Consider the following 21,922-nt stretch of genomic DNA (forward strand, 5'->3'; position numbering starts at 1 on the left):
TATATAAGTTTATTTATATAGGGACAGTACAAAAAAAACATGATTCCACTGGAAAAATGGAAAATATGTATTGCACATCGAGAGTATTTAGTAGGGCTGTAAACGATTAATCGCGATTAATCTAATCCAAAATTGTGTTTGTGTTTACATAATATATGTGTGTATATTGTGTATAATTATTTTGTATATATAAATACACACATACATGTATATATTTAAGAAAAATGTGTTCTATATAAATAAAATAGTTCTATTTATATATAATATAAATCATATAAAAATATATATGCAGTATATAAATGCAAATATTTCTCAAATATATACATGCATGTGTGTGTATTTATATATACAAAATAATTATACACAATACACACACATATATTATGTAAACACAAACTTTTATTTTGGATTCGATTAATCGCAATTAATCGCTTACAGCCCTAGTATTTAGCATAAGCTAATTTGCATCTCGGGTCCCTAGAAAACTTTTCTAAAATACAATAAAAAGCTACCAATCATTATACAACATGTCATTTATACACATATCTAATGACATGTACCTATTTTAAGGATGCTTCCAAACCTGGCATGAATAACTCATTTAAAAAAACATTTAAATATGCGTGCAGTTTAACCAACGCTTTACCTTCAATGTAAAAGACTTTATTTCACGCACTGCTTTAAACTCATTTGGCAAAATTTTCCACTAAGAGATTTGGAACTTGAATTAAAGTGAAAAGCAAAGTCAATTTAGGAAAAAACTAACAAAAAAAACATGCACGTCCTGTGGGGTTGTAAACGATTAATCGTGATTAATCGAATCCAAAATGAAAGTTTGTTTTTACATAATATATATGTGTGTGTGTATGGTGTATAATTATTTTGTATATATAAATACACACACATGCACATATTTAAGAAAAATTTGTAATTTATATATAAAATAGGCTAGTTCTAAGTATAATATAAATCATATAAAAATATATATGCAGTATATAAAATTTAAATGCAAATATTTCTCAAATATATACATGCATGTGTGTGTATTTACATATACAAAATAATTATACACAATAATACACACGTATATTATGTAAACAAAAACTTTTATTTTGGATTCGATTAATCGCGATTAATCGTTTACAGCCCTAACGTCCTGTATGAAACGCGAAGAGAACTAACCCATTTCATGTGGTCCCGGACCGAGCTGCCGGGTATGTGTGACATGGTGGCAGACAGCGGTTGAGAGACAGGCGAGATGTGTAGATGAGACGTCAGTTCGGACCAAGTGTCACACAAGTCTCACCGGACTCTATCATGGGGCAGCAATGTCTTTTCTTTGTGGTGACAGAGATGAATTAGAGTAGAAACATGAGACATTCACAAAGAAAAAACAGCAAGTGTTCTAAGACTGATCAGAGTGGGTAACAGTAATTACAGGCTTTCATCCGCTGAAGGCAGCACTTACACCAGGGTTGCTTTGGATAAAGGGAGTTTGCTATGCTAGGTCTAATGCCCAAACATGCTGGATGAAAGCCTGACGCATATGGGATAGAAAATTGGAAACACTGAGTTTGAAAGTCATCTTCTGATTGGTTGAATTCTACAGGATTTCTGGGAGATGTGTGTGTCGTGTTCTTAAACGGTCTGCCGTCTTGATGCCGAACCCCCTCATGGAAAAAGAAAGCCCTCGTGTTTATATCTGTGACAATGAGCACTTATCAGGATCAACTACACGCTGGTTAGTCAAAAATACAGTTGTGGTAAACAGAAGCTCAAGCATGCTCGCTTGATGTGCGAGAACCAATGAGGTTCATTCTAGTGTTACACAGCACGTTTGAGTTTCCGCAAGAACCAATGAGGTTCATTCTCGTGTTACGCAGCACGTTTGAGCTTCCGCAAGAACCAATGAGGTTCATTCTCGTGTTACGCAGCACGTTTGAGCTTCCGCAAGGACCAATGAGGTTCATTCTCGTGTTACGCAGCACGTTTGAGCTTCCGTGAGAACCAATGAGGTTCATTCTTGTTACGCAGCACGTTTGAGCTTCCGTGAGAACCAATGAGGTTCATTCTTGTTACGCAACACGTTTGAGCTTCCGTGAGAACCAATGAGGTTCATTCTTGTGTTACGCAACACGTTTGAGCTTCCGTGAGAACCAATGAGGTTCATTCTCGTGTTACGCATCACATTTGAGCTTCCGCAAGAACCAATGAGGTTCATTCTTGTGTTACGCAACACGTTTGACCTTCCGCAAGAACCAATGAGGTTCATTCTCGTGTTACGCAGCACGTTTGAGCCTCCGCAAGGACCAATGAGGTTCATTCTCGTCTTACGCAGCACGTTTGAGCTTCTATGAGAACCAATGAGGTTCATTCTCGTGTTACGCAGCACGTTTGAGCTTCTATGAGAACCAATGAGGTTCATTCTTGTGTTACGCAGCACGTTTGAGCTTCTATGAGAACCAATGAGGTTCATTCTCGTGTTATGCAGCACGTTTGAGCTTCCGCAAGAACCAATGAGGTTCATTCTCGTGTTACGCAGCACGTTTGAGCTTCTATGAGAACCAATGAGGTTCATTCTCGTGTTACGCAGCACGTTTGAGCTTCCGCAAGAACCAATGAGGTTCATTCTCGTGTTTCGCAGCACGTTTGAGCTTCTATGAGAACCAATGAGGTTCATTCTCGTGTTACGCAGCACGTTTGAGCTTCCGCAAGAACCAATGAGGTTCATTCTCGTGTTACGCAGCACGTTTGAGCTTCCGCAAGAACCAATGAGGTTCATTCTCGTGTTTCGCAGCACGTTTGAGCTTCCGCAAGAACCAATGAGGTTCATTCTCGTGTTACGCAGCACGTTTGAGCTTCCGCAAGAACCAATGAGGTTCATTCTCGTGTTTCGCAGCACGTTTGAGCTTCCGCAAGAACCAATGAGGTTCATTCTCGTGTTACGCAGCACGTTTGAGCTTCCGCAAGAACCAATGAGGTTCATTCTCGTGTTACGCAGCACGTTTGAGCTTCCGCAAGAACCAATGAGGTTCATTCTCGTGTTACGCAGCACGTTTGAGCTTCCGTGAGAACCAATGAGGTTCATTCTCGTGTTACGCAGCACGTTTGAGCTTCCGCAAGAACCAATGAGGTTCATTCTCGTGTTACGCAGCACGTTTGAGCTTCCGCAAGAACCAATGAGGTTCATTCTCGTGTTACGCAGCACGTTTGAGCTTCCGCAAGAACCAATGAGGTTCATTCTCGTGTTACGCAGCACGTTTGAGCTTCTGTGAGAATCAATGAGGTTCATTCTCGTGTTACGTAGCACGTTTGAGCTTCCGCAAGAACCAATGAGGTTCATTCTCGTGTTACGCAGCACGTTTGAGCTTCTATGAGAACCAATGAGGTTCATTCTCGTGTTACGCAGCAGATTTGAGCTTCTATGAGAACCAATGAGGTTCATTCTCGTGTTACGCAGCACGTTTGAGCTTCCGCAAGAACCAATGAGGTTCATTCTCGTGTTTCGCAGCACGTTTGAGCTTCTATGAGAACCAATGAGGTTCATTCTCGTGTTACGCAGCACGTTTGAGCTTCCGCAAGAACCAATGAGGTTCATTCTCGTGTTACGCAGCACGTTTGAGCTTCCGCAAGAACCAATGAGGTTCATTCTCGTGTTTCGCAGCACGTTTGAGCTTCCGCAAGAACCAATGAGGTTCATTCTCGTGTTACGCAGCACGTTTGAGCTTCCGCAAGAACCAATGAGGTTCATTCTCGTGTTTCGCAGCACGTTTGAGCTTCCGCAAGAACCAATGAGGTTCATTCTCGTGTTACGCAGCACGTTTGAGCTTCCGCAAGGACCAATGAGGTTCATTCTCGTGTTACGCAGCACGTTTGAGCTTCCGCAAGAACCAATGAGGTTCATTCTCGTGTTACGCAGCACGTTTGAGCTTCCGCAAGAACCAAATGAGGTTCATTCTCGTGTTACGCAGCACGTTTGAGCTTCCGCAAGAACCAATGAGGTTCATTCTTGTGTTACGCATCACATTTGAGCTTCTGTGAGAACCAATGAGGTTCATTCTCGTGTTACGTAGCACGTTTGAGCTTCCGCAAGAACCAATGAGGTTCATTCTCGTGTTACGCAGCACGTTTGAGCTTCCGCAAGAACCAATGAGGTTCATTCTCGTGTTACGCAGCACGTTTGAGCTTCCGCAAGAACCAATGAGGTTCATTCTCGTGTTACGCAGCACGTTTGAGCTTCCGCAAGAACCAATGAGGTTCATTCTCGTGTTACGCAGCACGTTTGAGCTTCTGTGAGAACCAATGAGGTTCATTCTCGTGTTACGTAGCACGTTTGAGCTTCCGCAAGAACCAATGAGGTTCATTCTCGTGTTACGCAGCACGTTTGAGCTTCTGTGAGAACCAATGAGGTTCATTCTCGTGTTACGTAGCACGTTTGAGCTTCCGCAAGAACCAATGAGGTTCATTCTCGTGTTACGCAGCACGTTTGAGCTTCTGTGAGAACCAATGAGGTTCATTCTCGTGTTACGTAGCACGTTTGAGCTTCCGCAAGAACAAATGAGGTTCATTCTCGTGTTACGCAGCACGTTTGAGCTTCCGTGAGAACCAATGAGGTTCATTCTCGTGTTACGCAGCACGTTTGAGCTTCCGTGAGAACCAATGAGGTTCATTCTCGTGTTACGCAGCACGTTTGAGCTTCTGTGAGAACCAATGAGGTTCATTCTCGTGTTACGCAGCACGTTTGAGCTTCTGTGAGAACCAATGAGGTTCATTCTCGTGTTACGCAGCACGTTTGAGCTTCTGTGAGAACCAATGAGGTTCATTCTCGTGTTACGCAGCACGTTTGAGCTTCTATGAGAACCAATGAGGTTCATTCTCGTGTTACGCAGCACGTTTGAGCTTCCGTGAGAACCAATGAGGTTCATTCTCGTGTTTCGCAGCACGTTTGAGCTTCCGTGAGAACCAATGAGGTTCATTCTCGTGTTACGCAGCACGTTTGAGCTTCCGCAAGAACCAATGAGGTTCATTCTCGTGTTACGCAGCACGTTTGATCAGTGCATCAATCAGGTTCAGTTGAGCTTCTGTTTACGTTCGCTGATTAGCTAGTGTTTATATGTGAATAAAAGCTTAAATTAAATCTGTTCATAATATAAAGGGACCGAGACTCTTCAGAAAATGTGCGTAGCCTGTCAACGGAGGGACAGATGAACTAAATTCTTACGGGTTTGGAATGACATGAGGGTGAGTAATTAATGAGAGAATATTTTATTTTTGGGAGAACTATCCCATTAAAAGAGTCCTTGTGAGCACACTCTTCATGATTAGAGGTGTCAAGCCCCCTCCAAAAGGGGAGCATGTGTAAATAAAAGGATTGAGATCAATATTTCTCAACCCTGCTCATTAATCTGACACGTCTAATTCAGGTCATGAAGTATGAAGATGATTGAGTATTCAGCTAATGGGAGAGAGCCACAAAGTGAGGTGCTGTGAGAAACATACACCGACTATATCTACTGCCACATGCATAATAACAATTGAATTATGCGTTTAAAAAGCAAACACCGAAGACATCCATGCATGTTGTAGCCTAATGCATGAGAACAGATGAAAGAACAACACACACACATACACACACACGCATGTGAAAAGCATCTCAGCGCGCTGATGTTCGCACTAAAAACTCCCCCGCAAACAAACAATCCTCGTCTAACACGACTAATCCTTACATTCTCGTGAGCTTTTTCCACCTGAACCCCTCTAAACATGTCACCGCACGCCTCTTATCAGTCGTGTGTGCTTTAGTTCGAGCTGGAGTTTATTTAAAACGCGTTCATGTGTGATAATGTGTTTCGTGTACATATGGCTCTCTATAATCCAATCTCTGTCTCTCGAGGCCTGTAAAAGCGCACAAGACCACATCATCCCGAGAGATAAAACAACAACAGTAATCATTTGTATTGAAGCGATGCACGTAGTGCTTATGAATCTTACCTTGATACTGCTCAATTTCGTTCTTTTATTCCAGCCCAGGTCAGTTTACAAACACAGGAAACGCCACCGGAAAAGCTCCACGAGAACGCGCACACTGGCTGCAACGTCACAAGTGTTCATGAGCGAAGTAACAACACATCAGCAGCTAAATGTGTTATTGTATTGAAAAACGTGGGAACATGGAGCCAAAGTATAAAGAGGTTATAATATTCACCCTGGATAATGGTGTAAATGAAGATGTAGCTTTTCATGATAATATAATTAGCATAGGCTAATTAGATGTGGAAAGATGCCCACTGGGGCAAGTTGACCCAACACCCCACCTTTTTTTCTCTCTTAATGGTAGCCTACAAAATATCAACGCAACACATTGGCTATTTCATAATTTAGTCATAGATCTGAATTTCATCATTTAGCCTAGTCAGTCAGTTTAAAAACCGAATGGGTGACATACTGACATTTGCTTGTTGTAACTCTTCAAAATTAAACTTTATTTTTTCAAAACTGAATCTTAATACTACAACTATCAAAATGGTCAATCTCAACTTTGGTCAATTTCCCTATTTAAGATTTCTAAGCAGAAGATGTTTAAAAGCATGTCAATTAATTCCTTTGTTTTCCCCACAAGAAAGTGTTTATTTTAAAGAAATTGTTGTTTATATGTTAACATAATTTATATTTGTGACAAAAAAAATTGCTAGCCTATATATTAAGGCAAGGTGTATTTAAAAAACAACAACACACAAAGCAAATTTTACATTTTAAAGAAGACCGAAGCCTCAAGTTTATCAGGTTTTTTTTCATTGTACAATTGTATAAATGATGGACCAAACAAAGCGGATAAAACCGGTGGGTTAACTTTATTTGTTGTTTGTTTTATGGATATAAAATCACACAACAATGAAAAAAAAAGATTTCTGAAGAATTTTAATCATATTTCATGGTAAAGTTTAGAGATAGAGACATGCAACAAATGCTACTTTTTTTAGAGGTAGTTTTTATTCATGTATATTAAATTTGCAGTTATCTTAATGTGCTTTGCTTAAAAATAAAATGTATTTTAGAGTTAATTTTCATGCATTTTTATGGAAAAATGGGCCCAGTTTTTCAAAAGTAAATTTCGAATCACAGATTGGATCAAATCTTGGAAATGGGTTTTTCAAAAGCAAAAGATGGATTTCGAACTAAGATCAGAGCATGATGTAATCCGATCTTACATCTGATCTGGATCAAATCTGCCCTTTGGGTTTTTCAAAACCTTGAACTCTGTTTAGGATCTATTTGATCCACAAAAAAAAACAGGGTTATCCTGACCCCATCAGAAGGGTGATTCAGTTGTGATTTTTCACAAGTGAATGGTCACAAAATCAAGGTTTACTGATGATATCTTCAAATTTTAAGCATATATGAAGCATGTAAGCATGTAAAAAAAAAAAAAAAAAAAAAATCAGCTGTCAATTAAATGTCACTGTTGCTCACAGCTCTATAATTCCACAGTATATTAATGGCAATGACAACAACAAATATACTCAGTCATTCAGTTCAGTTCTTCTGATGTGCTGCTCGAGTGGTTTGGCACGCTCAGCGTGCACCCTTTGACGGTACCTTCTCCTAAGGTAACGATGAACAATACCCGCCATGGATGCCTCTGTGGGCTATAACAGAAATGGGTGCAAAGACATGATGTGTTTAAATTGTGTCACCCATTAACCAGCAATGAGCGGATTGGTGTAAGCCTAATTGACCCTTCGCTAAGCCCCATCTTGCCTTTAATCGTCTTATTTTACGTTCAAATCCATTATGAACAAAGAAACGTCATTATTTCCAAGGAATAGGTGTTTTTGTTAATCCGGTCGACATTTAGTTGTGAATGGGGCGTCCCACACTGCTTGATCCACGCCCGCATTTCTCCCCTCGGCTTTTAGGTTTCGGGAAGGAAAAAAATTCCACCCCACCGTCCAAACTTTTAGGATACCGGGTATCAGATTTGCACAATCCATACGCACAACGCTTCGGTATGTTTCCCTCGCACGAAAGCTTGCCAGACCTCCTGAGCCTAGTTACGGTTGCTAAGCCACGATTGGCCAGTGGCGGTTTTCGGGCGTGAAGGGTCAATTGACCGTTCGCAAAGACCCGCCCCCCTTAGTTACTGTCGCTATGTCCGACAAGCTATGCCGCTCTCAAACACACACCATGTTCTCACGCAGTGAAAAATACATTGCGGAGCAGAGAGACACTGACAACACACTGATAGACAGGACAGACCAGCTTACTTTTCGGTTACTTTTGATATTAAACATATTAAACAAAGTCTCACCTTTTAAATTTGGTAATTTTTTAAAAGAAATTTAAACAATAAATACAGTTTTTTTGTGGCTCTTTAATGTGTCTGACAGATCGCTGTGTCGCCTCAGTTAAAGCCGCTCGTGAACCGATCATCTCTTCCTTCTAGTTCATTTATAGCATCAAATAAACATGAATGAACATCAGGAGGAATGTTGTTTTAACCGCGGAAAGACGTCAGTACACTCCGCTTCTCAAGTTCAAATCCTCTCATGTTAATCTACTAACTCTCCTGACTGCTTTGTCGGACAAAATGGCGGATGGCGAAGTATGATTGGTCAGATCACCTGTCAATCAAACTCCCTGCGAAGGGTCAATTGAGCACAAGCCAAAGCAATCATGCTCAAGGCTTTTAAGATCAGTGTTGGCTACGCCAAAACCATGGACTCAAAAGGGCCTAATTTCACTGTGGCAGAAACCTGTGCACTGCTGGAGGGTGTTCGGGACAATTGTGCCTCGATAGTAGGAGGTTTCAGCTCTGCAAAGGGTGGAGAAGTGACCAAAAAAGGAAAATACAACATTTGGGAGGACATAACCAATCATGTCAATGCCATGGGGTCTGGCCAAAAGAGGACCATAAAACAAGTTATGTTGAAATGGAAGAACCTTAGGGCCAAGGCAACGAAAGACCTTACTGAAGCCAAGAACAGGTAACAAGCCATATAAGAGAGGTGATTTCACTGATATGGTCCTTGATGTCACAGGAGGAGAAAACAATGCGGGGAAAATTATCCTGCAGAAGAAATGTTGGTCCTGGACTTGACTACAGTGATTGAGGAGGAAGATAGATCCCTATGTAATGAAGACAGTCCAAGATGTTCCTAAAAGAAAATGCAAACGTTCCTCAGCTACAAACCAGAATGGTGCCAGCTATTGCTTCTGAAACGGGCAAACGAAAGCGCAGAAGTACTGGGTAAAAAAAATAATCTTGCTTACCCAACTGCAGCAGAAAAAAGTGCAGATGGAGATACATCTCCTAAAGGCAGAGATGGAAAGAGCTGGTCTCTGTCCTGTAAACAATGTTTGACTATTGGATAGTGTAATGGAAAAATTTGATTTTCGTTGATCCTCAGTAGATGTTACAAAGTAGATATTACAAAGCTTGTAATGTGCGTCACATGTTTGTGGTTTGAATCTGTGAACGTGTCGAAGTGAGACACTTTGGAAACAGCTGGGAGAGGACCTTTTGGTCCTGGAGGTCAGGAAACATCTAAATTTGATGGTACTCGTGTGAGCTAGTGACGAACAGAAGCATATGCAAGAGCACATGCCTTATTTGACAATGTGCACCGAAAAGAAAGGGTTCTCAATACTTGAGACTAGTATTGTAGCGGTCACCAGCTGGAGTGCCCCTGAGAACCACCAGAGGGCACTCCCCATCAGACTATTATCACTCCCTCACAAATATATTTCCCATAACTCACTGCCCGGACTCATCATCACTGATCACATTCACCTGCGTCTCATTATCTGGTCCCCTTATACCCCCATATAAGCCTGGTTCACCCATTCACTCACTGCAAAGTTTTGTTTGTGTCACATTGCATCTCTGAGCATTTTCCATGGGTCCTGTCTCTGTTCTGTGGATTACTCTCTTGCCTCTGACCCCTGTTTGTTTGTTTGGACTGCCTACCTGTGTTTTGACCCATTGCCTGTACTTTGGATTATGCCTTTGGATTGTCCATAAATAAAGCTGCATATGGATCTCACCTTCGGGTCTCGGAGCATTTTCATGACAAGTATAAAGGCGGCCCAGCTCTTTCTGACTTTGTCTCACTCATCATACAGCATAACAACTGTGCGGCAACTTGGGCCATTCTTGCAAGAATAAATGCTTTTTAAAGAGAATTTGATTCAGAGTGTCTTACGCAGTAATGAGGGTTTAATATAATGTTTTGCCACAACATATACTTCTGTCAGGACCACTATTGTCAAATACGATTGACAATTAGCATATAGTTAAGATTGTCGGTATGGTTCCAACATGAATGTATTGCAGATATCATGGATTCAAGATTTTAAAGTACAACATAATTTGAGAATTTATTCTGATTCAAGGGGAATCCTGACTGGATGAGAGGTGGAGCTGGGGAGGGAGGAGGGTAATGAGCTCCTGAGAAACGCAATCGCTGCTGATAATACTGAAGAGCTTATATATGTACACAGTGGATCAGCTGAGAGTCAGCTGATGTGAGCTTGACTAACGTGACCTCAAGGTCAAGGTCAAGGTATCTTTATTCGTCTCCCTAAGGAGAAATTTGGTTCGGATAAAAAGAGATTGCTACAAAGAAAATTACAACAAAGACAAACACAAGTACAGAGTTCAAACAGATAAGAGACAATAATACATAAAACATAAGACTGCTCAGAGAGCTGTGCAAAACTGCAAGTCACCATTTTTTTAAAAAAAACTGCTTGTGCAAAGTAGCAACATATCATGTCCATAGCATTAAAACAGTACATGGTCTCATGCACAGGGTTGATCATTTAGGAGCTTAATTGCAAGAGAAACAAATGAGCGCTTATACCTATTATATTTGCACAGAGGGACCCTGTATCTTTTTCCTGAGTTCAATAGGTCAAACTCAGAAAACAACACATGGGAGTTATCCAATACAATGTTCTTAGCTACCTACCAGACCTACCAGAACTGACGCTACGCTTAATTATTTTTTTTGTTATTTAACATTATAACAAAATAAGGAATGTAAAATGTTTCTGTTTATTACAGTGTTTCTGTTTCTGTTTCTTAAAATTAAAACAAACAATGGCTATTTGTGGCCACCGGTATTTTGCCTACCTGTTGTTCTTTGCTGAGCCAGTAGGCTACACTGTTGGTTCCATTTAAGGCTCTGGTAAACAGGATTTGGTAATCCTGAAATTTGGTATTTGGATCACAATTATCCAATCCAATGTTCCTTTAAAAATCTGGCATACAAGTAAGATGGATCAGGTGATCCTGGATAGCAAAACATGGGATTTCCAAATCCGGATCAATTTTTTGAACAACTGGGCCCTGGTGATTGGGTTGAGCCCTATTGTTGAAGCTTTCCTTGCCCATTTTCGATCCGTAAATAATAGCTTTAATTGTCTCTGTCAAGGTAAGCGCTTCAATCCGAAGTGTGCTCTACAATTTCACAAACTGGTAAAACAAATGGACTATTTCCACATAACTCCCTTGAAGCAACAGCATTGAATGAACTATCATCTGCTTGTCTGCAGAACTGGTCATATATTATAAGTCCTCGAGACATCCACGTCTCTCAGCGAGTTCAGTTCATAGCACTGATGTTATTTATGAACCACTAAGCAAGCACTCAAGTCATTGTTTCTCCTCTCTCTTTTGCAGTTTATCCCCTGGTGTGCAACCCAAAGGTGACTGTGGTTTCTCCATTTGACCAGGCTCCTCCATGGTGGCCAGATCTCTGCCAAGTCAAAAGGCAAGTATTGTCAAAATCCGCAGCCAGCATCCTTGAGCTCCCACCAGTTCTTCTCTGGTCTCACGTGTCTCTGTTTATGCCACTTTAGTTGAAAGCCTTCAGAGTGATCATCATGTCAAAATCCCTTGTGTTTGTTTATTATCTGTATCTGGATGTCTTCAGTCCATAACGTGTCTCACACCTTCCTCTCCTCTGACCACTAGGTTGTGCCATTGAGCTTCTGCCAGGAGCTCCTTTACCCAGAGTCCAGTGTCTGAGTCTGAAATCACACACTCATCTACTACAGTTCTGCTCACAAGTTTACATACACCTGGCAGAATATTTAAGATGTTAATTGTAGGAGCCATTTTTATTTGCAGTTATATATTTGTCCACTGGGTGGCGCTCTGAAACAGTATATTAGGAAAAACATCAGTAGACAACCGGTGTGTATTGGTAGTGGGAAAGCACACAGTTTTTGACCATGCTGAATAATTGTTTTAATATATTAATTGTTAATTTAGTTTATATTATCAATAGACTGTAAAAAATCAATCAACTGTATAATCAATTAATTGACTGATTCAATGAAATGAATAACTAAATATTTACAATTATTCACTCGTTTAGATATTTTATTGGATATGGTTTGGAGTCAATAAACCAGTGGTTTTCATTTCTGGTCTTGAGGACCATTTTGTATGTCGTCCTTATTTAACACACCTGATTCAAATCATTAACTCTTAAGAAGAGAGATTCATGAACTGAACTAAGCTTATATTAGAGACATACAAAATGTTCAGTGCTGTGAGTCGCCAGGACCCGAACTGAAAACCACTGCAATAAACCACTCGCATCTGAGTCCTACATAAACCTACCAGTGTATGATGTGGCACACAGAGTTACTGGTGTTTACAGTCAAACTGTAAAGTGCATTTAAGGACAACTACAGCACAGTTTACTACAGTCTTTAACTATAGTCTTTTACCAAACACAACACAAATACAGACAAATGGACACATAGTAAAAATAAAAATAAACTTTATATTTGTCTTGGCAGTATACGCTTCAAAATTCATAACAAACAAAAGTCCACAAGTACAGTTCCTTTTACATTTTTACATTGCTATATTGATTATTAATTAATAATTAATAATTCATTTTCATGCAAACAGAGAGTAGAAGTGTCTTTAACTTCTATGTAATAACATTTCAATAAATCATTTGATACAGTGCACATACATTAAAAATACTTAAAAATACCTGCATGTAATTTGTAATTCCATCTATAATGTCACTGTTGAACCTTCTTACACATCATGACCCCTCCATTAAACCAAACCTGTCCTAACCCGCCGTATCACACCTCAATAGCAGCACAAGTGTTTTGCAATACAACATCAACACAATAAGTACATTGTACCAAACAATTATTATTATTCTTTTTTATGCAAGTACATGACATGCCTAATACAAAGTGCGGCAGATTTCCCCACTGAGGAATAAACAGTCTAATGTATTTATTTGAAAAAATAAAATTCTGTCAAAATATCTGATACAAAAAGAGAAATCCTTTTAAACATAAAATAAAAATGATACACAGCATCATGATAAAATAAAGTAGATATATCTGACTATAGATACATTTCTAAATAAACAGATGTGCTCATACCTACAGTACACACACAGCATCTTAACTACAGCTCTCAGTGTCTCTATAGAAGTAAACTCAAATCACAGAATGATCTCCTGTCACAGGAGAGGTATGTTTACTGACTTAAAAAAATTAAGACTTTCAAATAAAAAAAAATCTGTACTAACCTGCACCTTATGACCAACTATATAGAACTGTGTGTATTTCACTATTTCTAATTTCATTGAATCCTTATGATAATTCACATGATGTCGGCCTTTTCCTGAGTGGAGATTTTCTTTAGACTGTCTCTGTGTCTTTTATATTGAATGGTTCTCCTGAAAAACACAATCAACACACATCCGGTCAAGATTTCATTAGTGTTTGAGTCAGTACACAGAATGACAAAAGATGAAGAGCAGATTGTTTGTTTACCAGCAGAGCTTTCATCAGATTCATCAGATTTACTGATTTTGATAAAGGAGGTTGCCACGATCACAGCCAGCATGAAGACAGCAAATACCACATATGAGCAACCATACCTGAGGGTTGGTTCAATATTTTATTATACATTGTTACCATAAGTTCAGTTTTCACAAAGTAAAGATGTTAAAAAAGAAGATAAACTCACAAGGTTATCTGTGGCAGTTGTGGGGAACGTATTGGATGTGTAACAGGGTGGTCTGCTATAGGAAAGAAGAGAAAGAAAAGAGAAAGAAAAGGGAAACTAAAATAAATGACAAAAATAAAATGCAACTGCAAGCAGCAGATAAAAGGGAAAGTATATGAAAAGGAGAAAAAACCATAAAATTTTCAATCTGAGAAAAATGATACAAACCACAGTACATGAAAAATAATGGCTGATTGAAATTATACAATATTTAGGCAGCAGTTAGAACAAACCAGCATACACATGAGTTTACTCTACAAATTATATCAATACTTTTGTTCCCCCGAGGAGTTTTTTGTAGTCTTGTAAAAGGTTTTCATAAAACTAGTGCTGGAGATGTTATGATTCAAGTGGGGGAAATATTCCAGTGCCTTTGCGACCAAATGCAGAGTTTCTTGGGAAACAAGTGAACACAAATGATTTCAAATATTTTTTTTCCTCCCATCTCATAATTTTTCCTCCTCCATATCCCTTTATGCGCTTTGTAAATTTGCATACCAAATTGTACTAAAGAAATATTTCACGAGATGTTACAAAAACGTAAATTGATGATTCTGCAATAATATATAAACTTTTTTTTAGAAATTAAGTATTATTCTCACCCTTGGCACACTGTGTGTCTGCGAACTGCGTGCAGTTGGAAACAGTTTTCTGTCCAATTTCTGTAGGTTGAGAAAAAGGATTGTGTTCTCAGAGCAACTCTGAAATGAACAGCTCAGTCTGGTCTGCAAAGGCATCTAGTCTATAAACTCTGTCATGTAAACAGGCGTAAAACAGTTTGTACCTTCACAGCTGCGGCATTTATTACAAACCACACCAAAGTGGACTCCGGGTCCATTGGAGCAGTTCTTGGCAACATACCAACCTGTAGATTTGCGTTGAATGATTATTTAGTGATTAACAGTGGTCACCGCAATATATTCAGATGTTTTATTATTTAGTCAGTTGAGCTCACCTTCTTGGCAGTTAAGACAGCACTGCAAATCTGGAAGTTGGAAATGGTTCTCTGGGCATGTTTCGACACACAGAGTAATGAGCACCCCCACAAATATTGCCTAGAGTTATGAGAATACTGTTTCAATATATAACTCTCAAATCACATATGTCTAAATCAGGGATTAGAAACAGTTCAAGACAAGAAAATGGAAACCAAAAACTATTTTTGCAGAATGTAGAAAACGAACAAAATCCCTTTCAGTCATTCAGTGAAAATATTATATTTTACATGCTTGGTAATGTTTACTTTATCATATTGTTTAAACTTTTCCACAGTAGTTCAAATGTTTAGTTCTCACATGAAACAGATCTAACACTTACCAAAATGTGTTTGCTGTCTGCTTGCTTCATTGTAGGTTGTATGCTGAAGCAAGTGTTTCTTACCAGTGTCTTCTGTGAATCCCTTATACTCGACTCGCTGCTTTTATCCAGCCAGAAACAGTGACTCAGTGAAGGAGTGGCCTCTTGGAGATCCTGTAATCCACTTTATTATGAGTCTTTCGTATGAAAATAATCTATGTCAGAGATTAGGCCTAGTTGTGTATAACTGAAAGGTAGGTATCTGAGCAGGCATGTCATCTCATATCTTTTATGTAGTAAATACAAACACTCTATATACCGGCATCACTTTATAGGTCCACCTTGATGATGAAAAGAGCGAACTCACCCCCGTGCAGAGGATCTCTTTTCTTGGTATGGAGCTGGACTCAGTCCAGCAGACGGCACGCCTCACAGAGGAATGTGTCCGGTCAGTGCTGAACTACTTGACCTAAACCTTTTCAGAGGCTCCTGGGGCATATGGCAGTATCGGTTTGCTTCATATGAAACCGCTTCAACACTGGCTTCATGGCCGAGTCTCGAGGTGGGCGTGGCAGAGCGGCACGCTTCACGTGACAATCACCCTGGCCTGCTGCCAAATCCTCAGCCCCTGGTCTGACCCTTCGACCCTTTTGCCGGAGTGCCCCTAGAACAAGTGTCCAGGCATGCTGTGGTCTCCACAGATGCCTCCAACGCCGGCTGGGGGGCCACGTACAACGGGCATGCCGTAGCAGGGATCTGGATGGGCCCCCGACTGCATTGGCACATCAACTGCCTCGAGTTGCTAGCAGTACACCTCGCTCTGAGACGCCTCCTAACGCCGCTGCTCGGCAAGCATGTGATGGTTCGTACGGACAACACTGCGACCGTTGCGTACATCAACCATCAAGGTGGTCTTCGCTCCCCTTGCATGTCGCAACTCGCCCGCCACCTCCTCCTATGGTGTCAGAAGCATCTGAAGTCGCTTCGTACCATTTATATCCCCGGCCTGCTCAAACGTGCCGCCGACGAGCTCTCACGACAGCCTGTGGTCCCAGGAGAGTGGAGACTCCATCCCCAGGCGGTCCAGCTGATCTGGGACCGCATAGATAGATCTGTTTGCCTCTCCGGACTTGTACCATTGCCGGTTGTTTTATTCCCTGACCGAGGGGACCCTCGAACATGGATGCACTGGCACACAGCTGGCCCCGGGGCCTACGCAAATATGCTTTTCCCCCTTTGAGCCTTCTCGCACAGACACTGTGCAAAGTCAGGGAGGACGAGGAGCAGGCCTTGCTAGTTGCCCCTTATTGGCCCAACCGGACCTGGTTCCCCGAACTGATGCTCCTCTCGACAGCCCCTCCATGGCCCATTCCTTTGAGGAAGGACCTGCTTTCTCAGGGACGGGGCACCGTATGGCACCCGTGTCCAGACTTCTGGAAACTCCATGTCTGTTCCCTGGACGGGACGCCGAGGTTCTACCACAAGCTGTCGTAGACACCATCACTTCTGCGAGAGCACCCTCTTCGAGGCATGCTTACGCTCTGCAGTGAAACCTGTTAGTTGAGTAGAAAGATGTTCGATCGCTACTGTGCTTTCCTTTTTGCAAGAAAAGTTGGAGCGAAGGCTGTCTCCCTCCACCCTCAAAGTTTATGTTGCCCCTATTGCCGCACATCACGATGCAGGTGACTGAAAATCCTTGGGTAGCGGCACCGGTGTGTCTTCTGCTGCTGTAGCCAGTCTGCTTCAAAGTTTGACGTGTTGAGCGTTCAGATATGCTCTTCTGCAGACCCCGGTTGGTTGTAACAAGTGGTTATTTGAGTTACTGTTGCCTCTCTATCAGCTGAGCCAGTCTGGTCATTCTCCTTTGACCTCTGGCATCATCAAGGCATTTTCTCCCAAATAACTTTTTCTTTGATATGTTTTTCAGAATTAAGTAGTAGGAAATTGCTAGTCATCCAGTTTTTTATATCAGCTATGCATTCCGTTAATTTTGTGAATTGGTAAGTTTCGTCAGGGTGTGAAGAAATATAGCTGAATATCATCAGCATAACAGTGAAAACTAATGGCATGCTTCTTAATGATATCTCCTAAGAGTGAACAGCAACGGTCCTAGTACTGAGCCTTGTGGTACACCATACTGAACTTTTGATCGATAAGACATCTCTTCATTTACTGCTACAAACTGTCAGGATGAGACGTGTAACGTACGCGTCGAAAACTTGTACACTAACGCATTGCGTACCGTTCCACAAAGCTGGCGAACGATCTCAGCTTCAGCGCGGATAGTAAGGAGCTCCCTGGTCTCTGCTTCGTTCCAGTTTGCAGACATTTTTTCGTTCTTTCTTTATTGACAACGAACACAAACTTTCTAGAGTCGCGCGATGGGACGTGCGTCATCACTACGACACACCCCTTACGGCATTGATCCTGGCTTTTGTTCACACAGGGTGCGTTCCGGGACTGATCCCGGCAATGTAACTAGGTCCCCAACCCGGGATCAATGCCGGCATCAATCCCGGGACGTGTTTGCGTTCACACAGAAGGCACTCTGGCAATTTCGCGGCAATTTCCCAGGATCAATGTGCTGTGTGAAAGGGGCTTAATAGAGAGATACAACCACGATCGGATGATAAGAGCAAATCATTTGTGACTCTAATGAGAGCTGTCTCAGTACTATGGTACGGTCTAAATCCTGATTGAAAATCCTCGCAGATATCATTTCTTGATAAAAAGATACATAGTTGTGAAGATACTGCCTTTTCTAGTATCGATTCAAGATCGGCCTGTAGTTGACTAATTCTGTGGGATCAAGTTGCGTTTTTTTAACAAGCGGTTTAATCATAGCCAGCTTAAAAGTTTTTTGTACGTATCCTAATGGCAAAGATGTATTAATGATATTAAGAAGAGGATCTGTGACCTCTGGAAGCATCTCTTTCAGTAGCTTAGTCGGTATAGGGTCATACTGTACATGTTGTCGAGTTAGATGATTTAACGAGTTAAGAAAATTCTTCCTCTCCTATAGCAATGAATGAATCAAATTTTTCGTCAGGGAGACTACAATGCACTGCCTGATGCAATACTGTAGTAGACGCTTTTATAGTTATAATTTTCTCCCTAATATTATCAATCTTGTAAGTAAAGAAGTTCATAAAAGTCATTATTGCTGTGCTGCTTGGCAACGTCCTGGGCTTGAAGCTTTATTTTTCGTTAGTTTAGCCACTTTTTCAAATAAATACCTGGGTTTTGTTTATTTTCTTTTAACAGGGTTAAAAAATAAGCAGATCTAGCAGCTTTTAAGGCCTCTATGTATGCAATCGGGCTCTCATTCCATGAAATGCAAAATACATCTAGTTTTGTTTTCTTCCAGTTGCGCTCCATTCAGGAGGTCTCGGAGCGATTGTTTTCGTGATTGCCATGTTCAAACGAACCAAACCAAGGGAGAAAACGCACCAGGTTACGAAAAAACGCTCAGGTGTAAAGACACCCTTAAATCACCTTTCTTGCCCATTCTGATGCTCAGTTTGAACTTCAGCAGATCGTTTTGAACATGGGTGCATCTCAATCAGCTCCCGAGCTTGTGAATCAATATATCATGTAAAAGTATCCGGGCACTGGTAGGACCTTGGCTCACTACACATTGGGCATTGATTAGCCTACTCAATTTCCAGCGACATACTGAACTGAACATCACCACTGGTATTTATTAACAACAGGCAGGAGTCAGGACCTACATCTTTTTGATATTATTGGTTTTGCTGTTTAAACACATTTTTCTGTTACATACATGGGCGTCGGAACCATTGTATATGGGTGGGACAAGACCCACCCACTTTTTAAGACCAATGATATTGGACCCACTCACTTTTACATTCAGCGCAAATGTCTGTTCGCTTTTCAGAGCGCCGTCAGTCAAATCCATTTCACTTGAGGAATGCCCTAATGAAATAAACTCCATTTCCGCTGAAATCGCTACATTATATTTCTCAACGAGCCGCAACTAAAGAAAATAACCGCCCGTTGTACTTTAAGGCCCAATCCCAATTCTACCCCTTTCCCCTTCGTCTACCACTAACCCTTCGCCTTCCCCTTCCCCTTGACCCTTGAAACAGAGTGGCAAGGCGTAGGGGTGAAAATTTTCCCCTAAGAAATGGGACACCACTACTACACCGTTACACGTCATTATACGTCGTCGCCTACGTCACAGGAGATGCGCCGATGTTTATCACAAACTTCCAAGATGCACAGGACTTGTATTCTGTGGTGTTGTATTAACACGTTGGAGGTACAGACCTATGTTTGTCCTATTTTGACCTATTTATTTATTTACTGTGTGAAACTGTGTGAAATACGACATTGTGTGGCGTTCATGTGCGTTCAACTCATAAATACGATCTTTACGAGATGACTTGAACGCACCAATAGCTTGTGTGCTTTGTTCGGGGGAGAGGAGATTTTTTTTACAAACGTTTCTTTAAAGGAACTGACCGTAAATATGAACACAAGATTGAATGTAACAAAGCAAATCATTATTTGTCGTTAAAATACTTATTAAAGCCAACAATTCTTACATTTATGGGTCTCCTTTTTTGCTTGGGCAGCCATTTTGCGTCTGTAGCCGGTGTATGCAGTGACACTTCTCATACCCCTTCGTTTGAAGTGTGGTCCCGAAAAATCTTCGTTTGAAGGGCTATCTGGCCCTTCCCCTTAGCCCTTCCCCTCCAACCAAAAGAGAATCGAGACAGCCCTACCCCTCCACGTGCACGAGCAAAACCGAGGGGAAGGGGAAAGTGAAGGGGTAAGGGGTAGAATTGGGATTGGGCCTAAGTTGTCAATGCTGGCAAATGACCATGGTATCAGTGGGATAATCCATGGATAGCTGTGCATTTAATGCACGACGTGGAGGCAAAGAACAGCCCGACGTGAAGCCGAATTTAGTTTACTTGTTTAATTAAAAGGCACCAGAATACATGAAATGGCATAGGCTAGTAAAACATTTCTGGGGGAGGACCCACCCACTTTTTTTTTTGCTTCCGACGCCCTTGGTTACATATCCTGACAACATTTAATTATAAATGTTAACTATGTGTTCAATGTGGGTTTATGCTGACATATAATACAAAATGGTCTGTCTTTTCAAATCTTCTATTGCGTGTCATTATATATTTATTGGGTTCTCATGCATTTTATTTTCGCGCTTCAGAAATGTGAAGAAATTTGCGGTAAGTGAAGAGCATCTGTGCTCCCTGGTTTATGTGGTACACTGTGGGATTTTTCAGGGAGCGAATGTTCTAGTGCACTGGAAAGATTTTGCGATTTGAGACAGCAGTGTCTTGTATATTGAAGTGAATACGTTTAAAGTGATCTTGTTACATGTATGCTCTGTCTTGTGTGTTTTTGGTTCAGTCCTTGTGACCTAGTTTTCCCCAGTCTGTCTAATTAGCAGTGTCATTCACCTGTGCCCTGTTTATCACTTATCTCATTAGTTCTAGTATAGGCCTATATACTCCCTGTGTCTTTCAGTCCTTTGTCTGATTTTGTCTATGTGTAACGGTTGTGTTAGTGTGGATTTGCCTTTCTCCTGTGATATACACCCCTGTGGATTTATTAAAGACTTTATTTTGGAATTCTCCCTCGTTGTGCGATTTACTACATAACGTTACGTGACAGAAGATCGGACAATAACAGTTTATTTTTGGCGGCGTTTTCTTTTTTCTTTCCTCCATCACCATGGACATTCCTACTGTTGTTCTGCTATGCCTGGAGGAGAAGGACCGCTCCCTGGAGTCTCACACCAGGGATTTATTGGAGTTGGCGTGCCTAACGCACTATCCCGACTGCTCACTGTGCGTGTTCTACATCGCCAGCCTCAGCGAACAGTCCCGGGCACGCCTCCCAAGGAGCGGTCCTTGTGAAGATTTCGCCGCATGTGGAGTGGGTGCTGGTAAACACCAACTCGCCATTCACCATCTGCCTCGCAGAGCCTATCAGCACCCCTCCACCAAACCCAGAGCCCAGTCAGCCAACACCCAGCCAGGCGGTACTAAAGCTTGATTTCACCGCAGACACGGAGCCTGCGCCTGACGCCGTGTTCTGCCCCGGAGCCTGAGCCCAATATTATGTCTGACCAGGTGCGTCAGTCGGCTACAACGATCGTCGATGAGGGAGTCCTTGTGGAGTTTGAGCGCATGGATGCTAGCCCCGCCCACACTCCTGCTTTTGCTTGTATGGAAAATATGGACAATGGGAGCTAATTTAACTTTTTAGAGGTGGAATTAATAGACTGGTTTACGGATGTGATTTCTGAAGATACCCCTATGTTGTTGAAAATGCCCAGTGCTATCACCCTTGTATCCACAGTGCCCTCTGTCTTCAGATTGCTCGCCCAGCCTCCCTCTCCCACCTCCTCTATTTTACCAAAATATTTATTCAGCCCTTACTCTTCTGGTTCCTGTCTGCCCCTTTGTTAATTCACAGCTGTCCCTGAGCAGCACTGTGGATTCGCCGCTGGGCTTCCAGCCCCCAGTATCGCCTTGGTGTGAGGATCCCCTATCTCCGCCTCCAGCCACAGAG

At 41.5% G+C, this 21,922-nt stretch overlaps 2 protein-coding genes across 51 annotated transcripts in view; both read right to left on the bottom strand.

Annotated features, from left to right (window-relative positions):
* The window catches only part of znf740a (zinc finger protein 740a), a 34,297-nt gene extending 28,127 nt beyond the window's left edge, over positions 1-6,170 (bottom strand). For 49 of the 50 annotated variants that reach the window (XM_079597638.1, XM_079597684.1, XM_079597675.1 and 46 more), the window contains exons 1-2: positions 5,992-6,127; positions 1,183-1,337 (exon numbers count right to left, since the gene is read on the bottom strand). In XM_079597638.1, the coding sequence (XP_079453764.1) occupies positions 1,183-1,227 (45 nt within the window). In that variant the 5' untranslated portion in view covers positions 1,228-1,337; positions 5,992-6,127. Of the gene's footprint in view, positions 1-1,182; positions 1,338-5,991 lie in introns of all 50 variants that reach the window. The other variant, XM_079597669.1, reaches the window with a different exon arrangement.
* A 6,602-nt stretch (positions 6,171-12,772) lies between these two features.
* Positions 12,773-15,446, bottom strand: LOC306991093 (uncharacterized protein). Its single transcript, XM_079598611.1, has 7 exons — positions 15,374-15,446; positions 15,012-15,111; positions 14,841-14,921; positions 14,659-14,718; positions 14,018-14,072; positions 13,822-13,928; positions 12,773-13,724 (listed from the first exon to the last, which is right to left on the bottom strand). Exons 1-7 carry the CDS (start codon positions 15,401-15,403, stop codon positions 13,687-13,689), a joined length of 471 nt encoding a protein of 156 aa, XP_079454737.1. The 5' UTR covers positions 15,404-15,446; the 3' UTR covers positions 12,773-13,686.
* Between the last annotated feature and the right edge of the window lie 6,476 nt (positions 15,447-21,922).

This window comes from Phoxinus phoxinus (assembly GCF_949152265.1).
Source record: "Phoxinus phoxinus genome assembly, chromosome: 22".
In the NCBI taxonomy this organism is placed as follows: domain Eukaryota; kingdom Metazoa; phylum Chordata; class Actinopteri; order Cypriniformes; family Leuciscidae; genus Phoxinus; species Phoxinus phoxinus.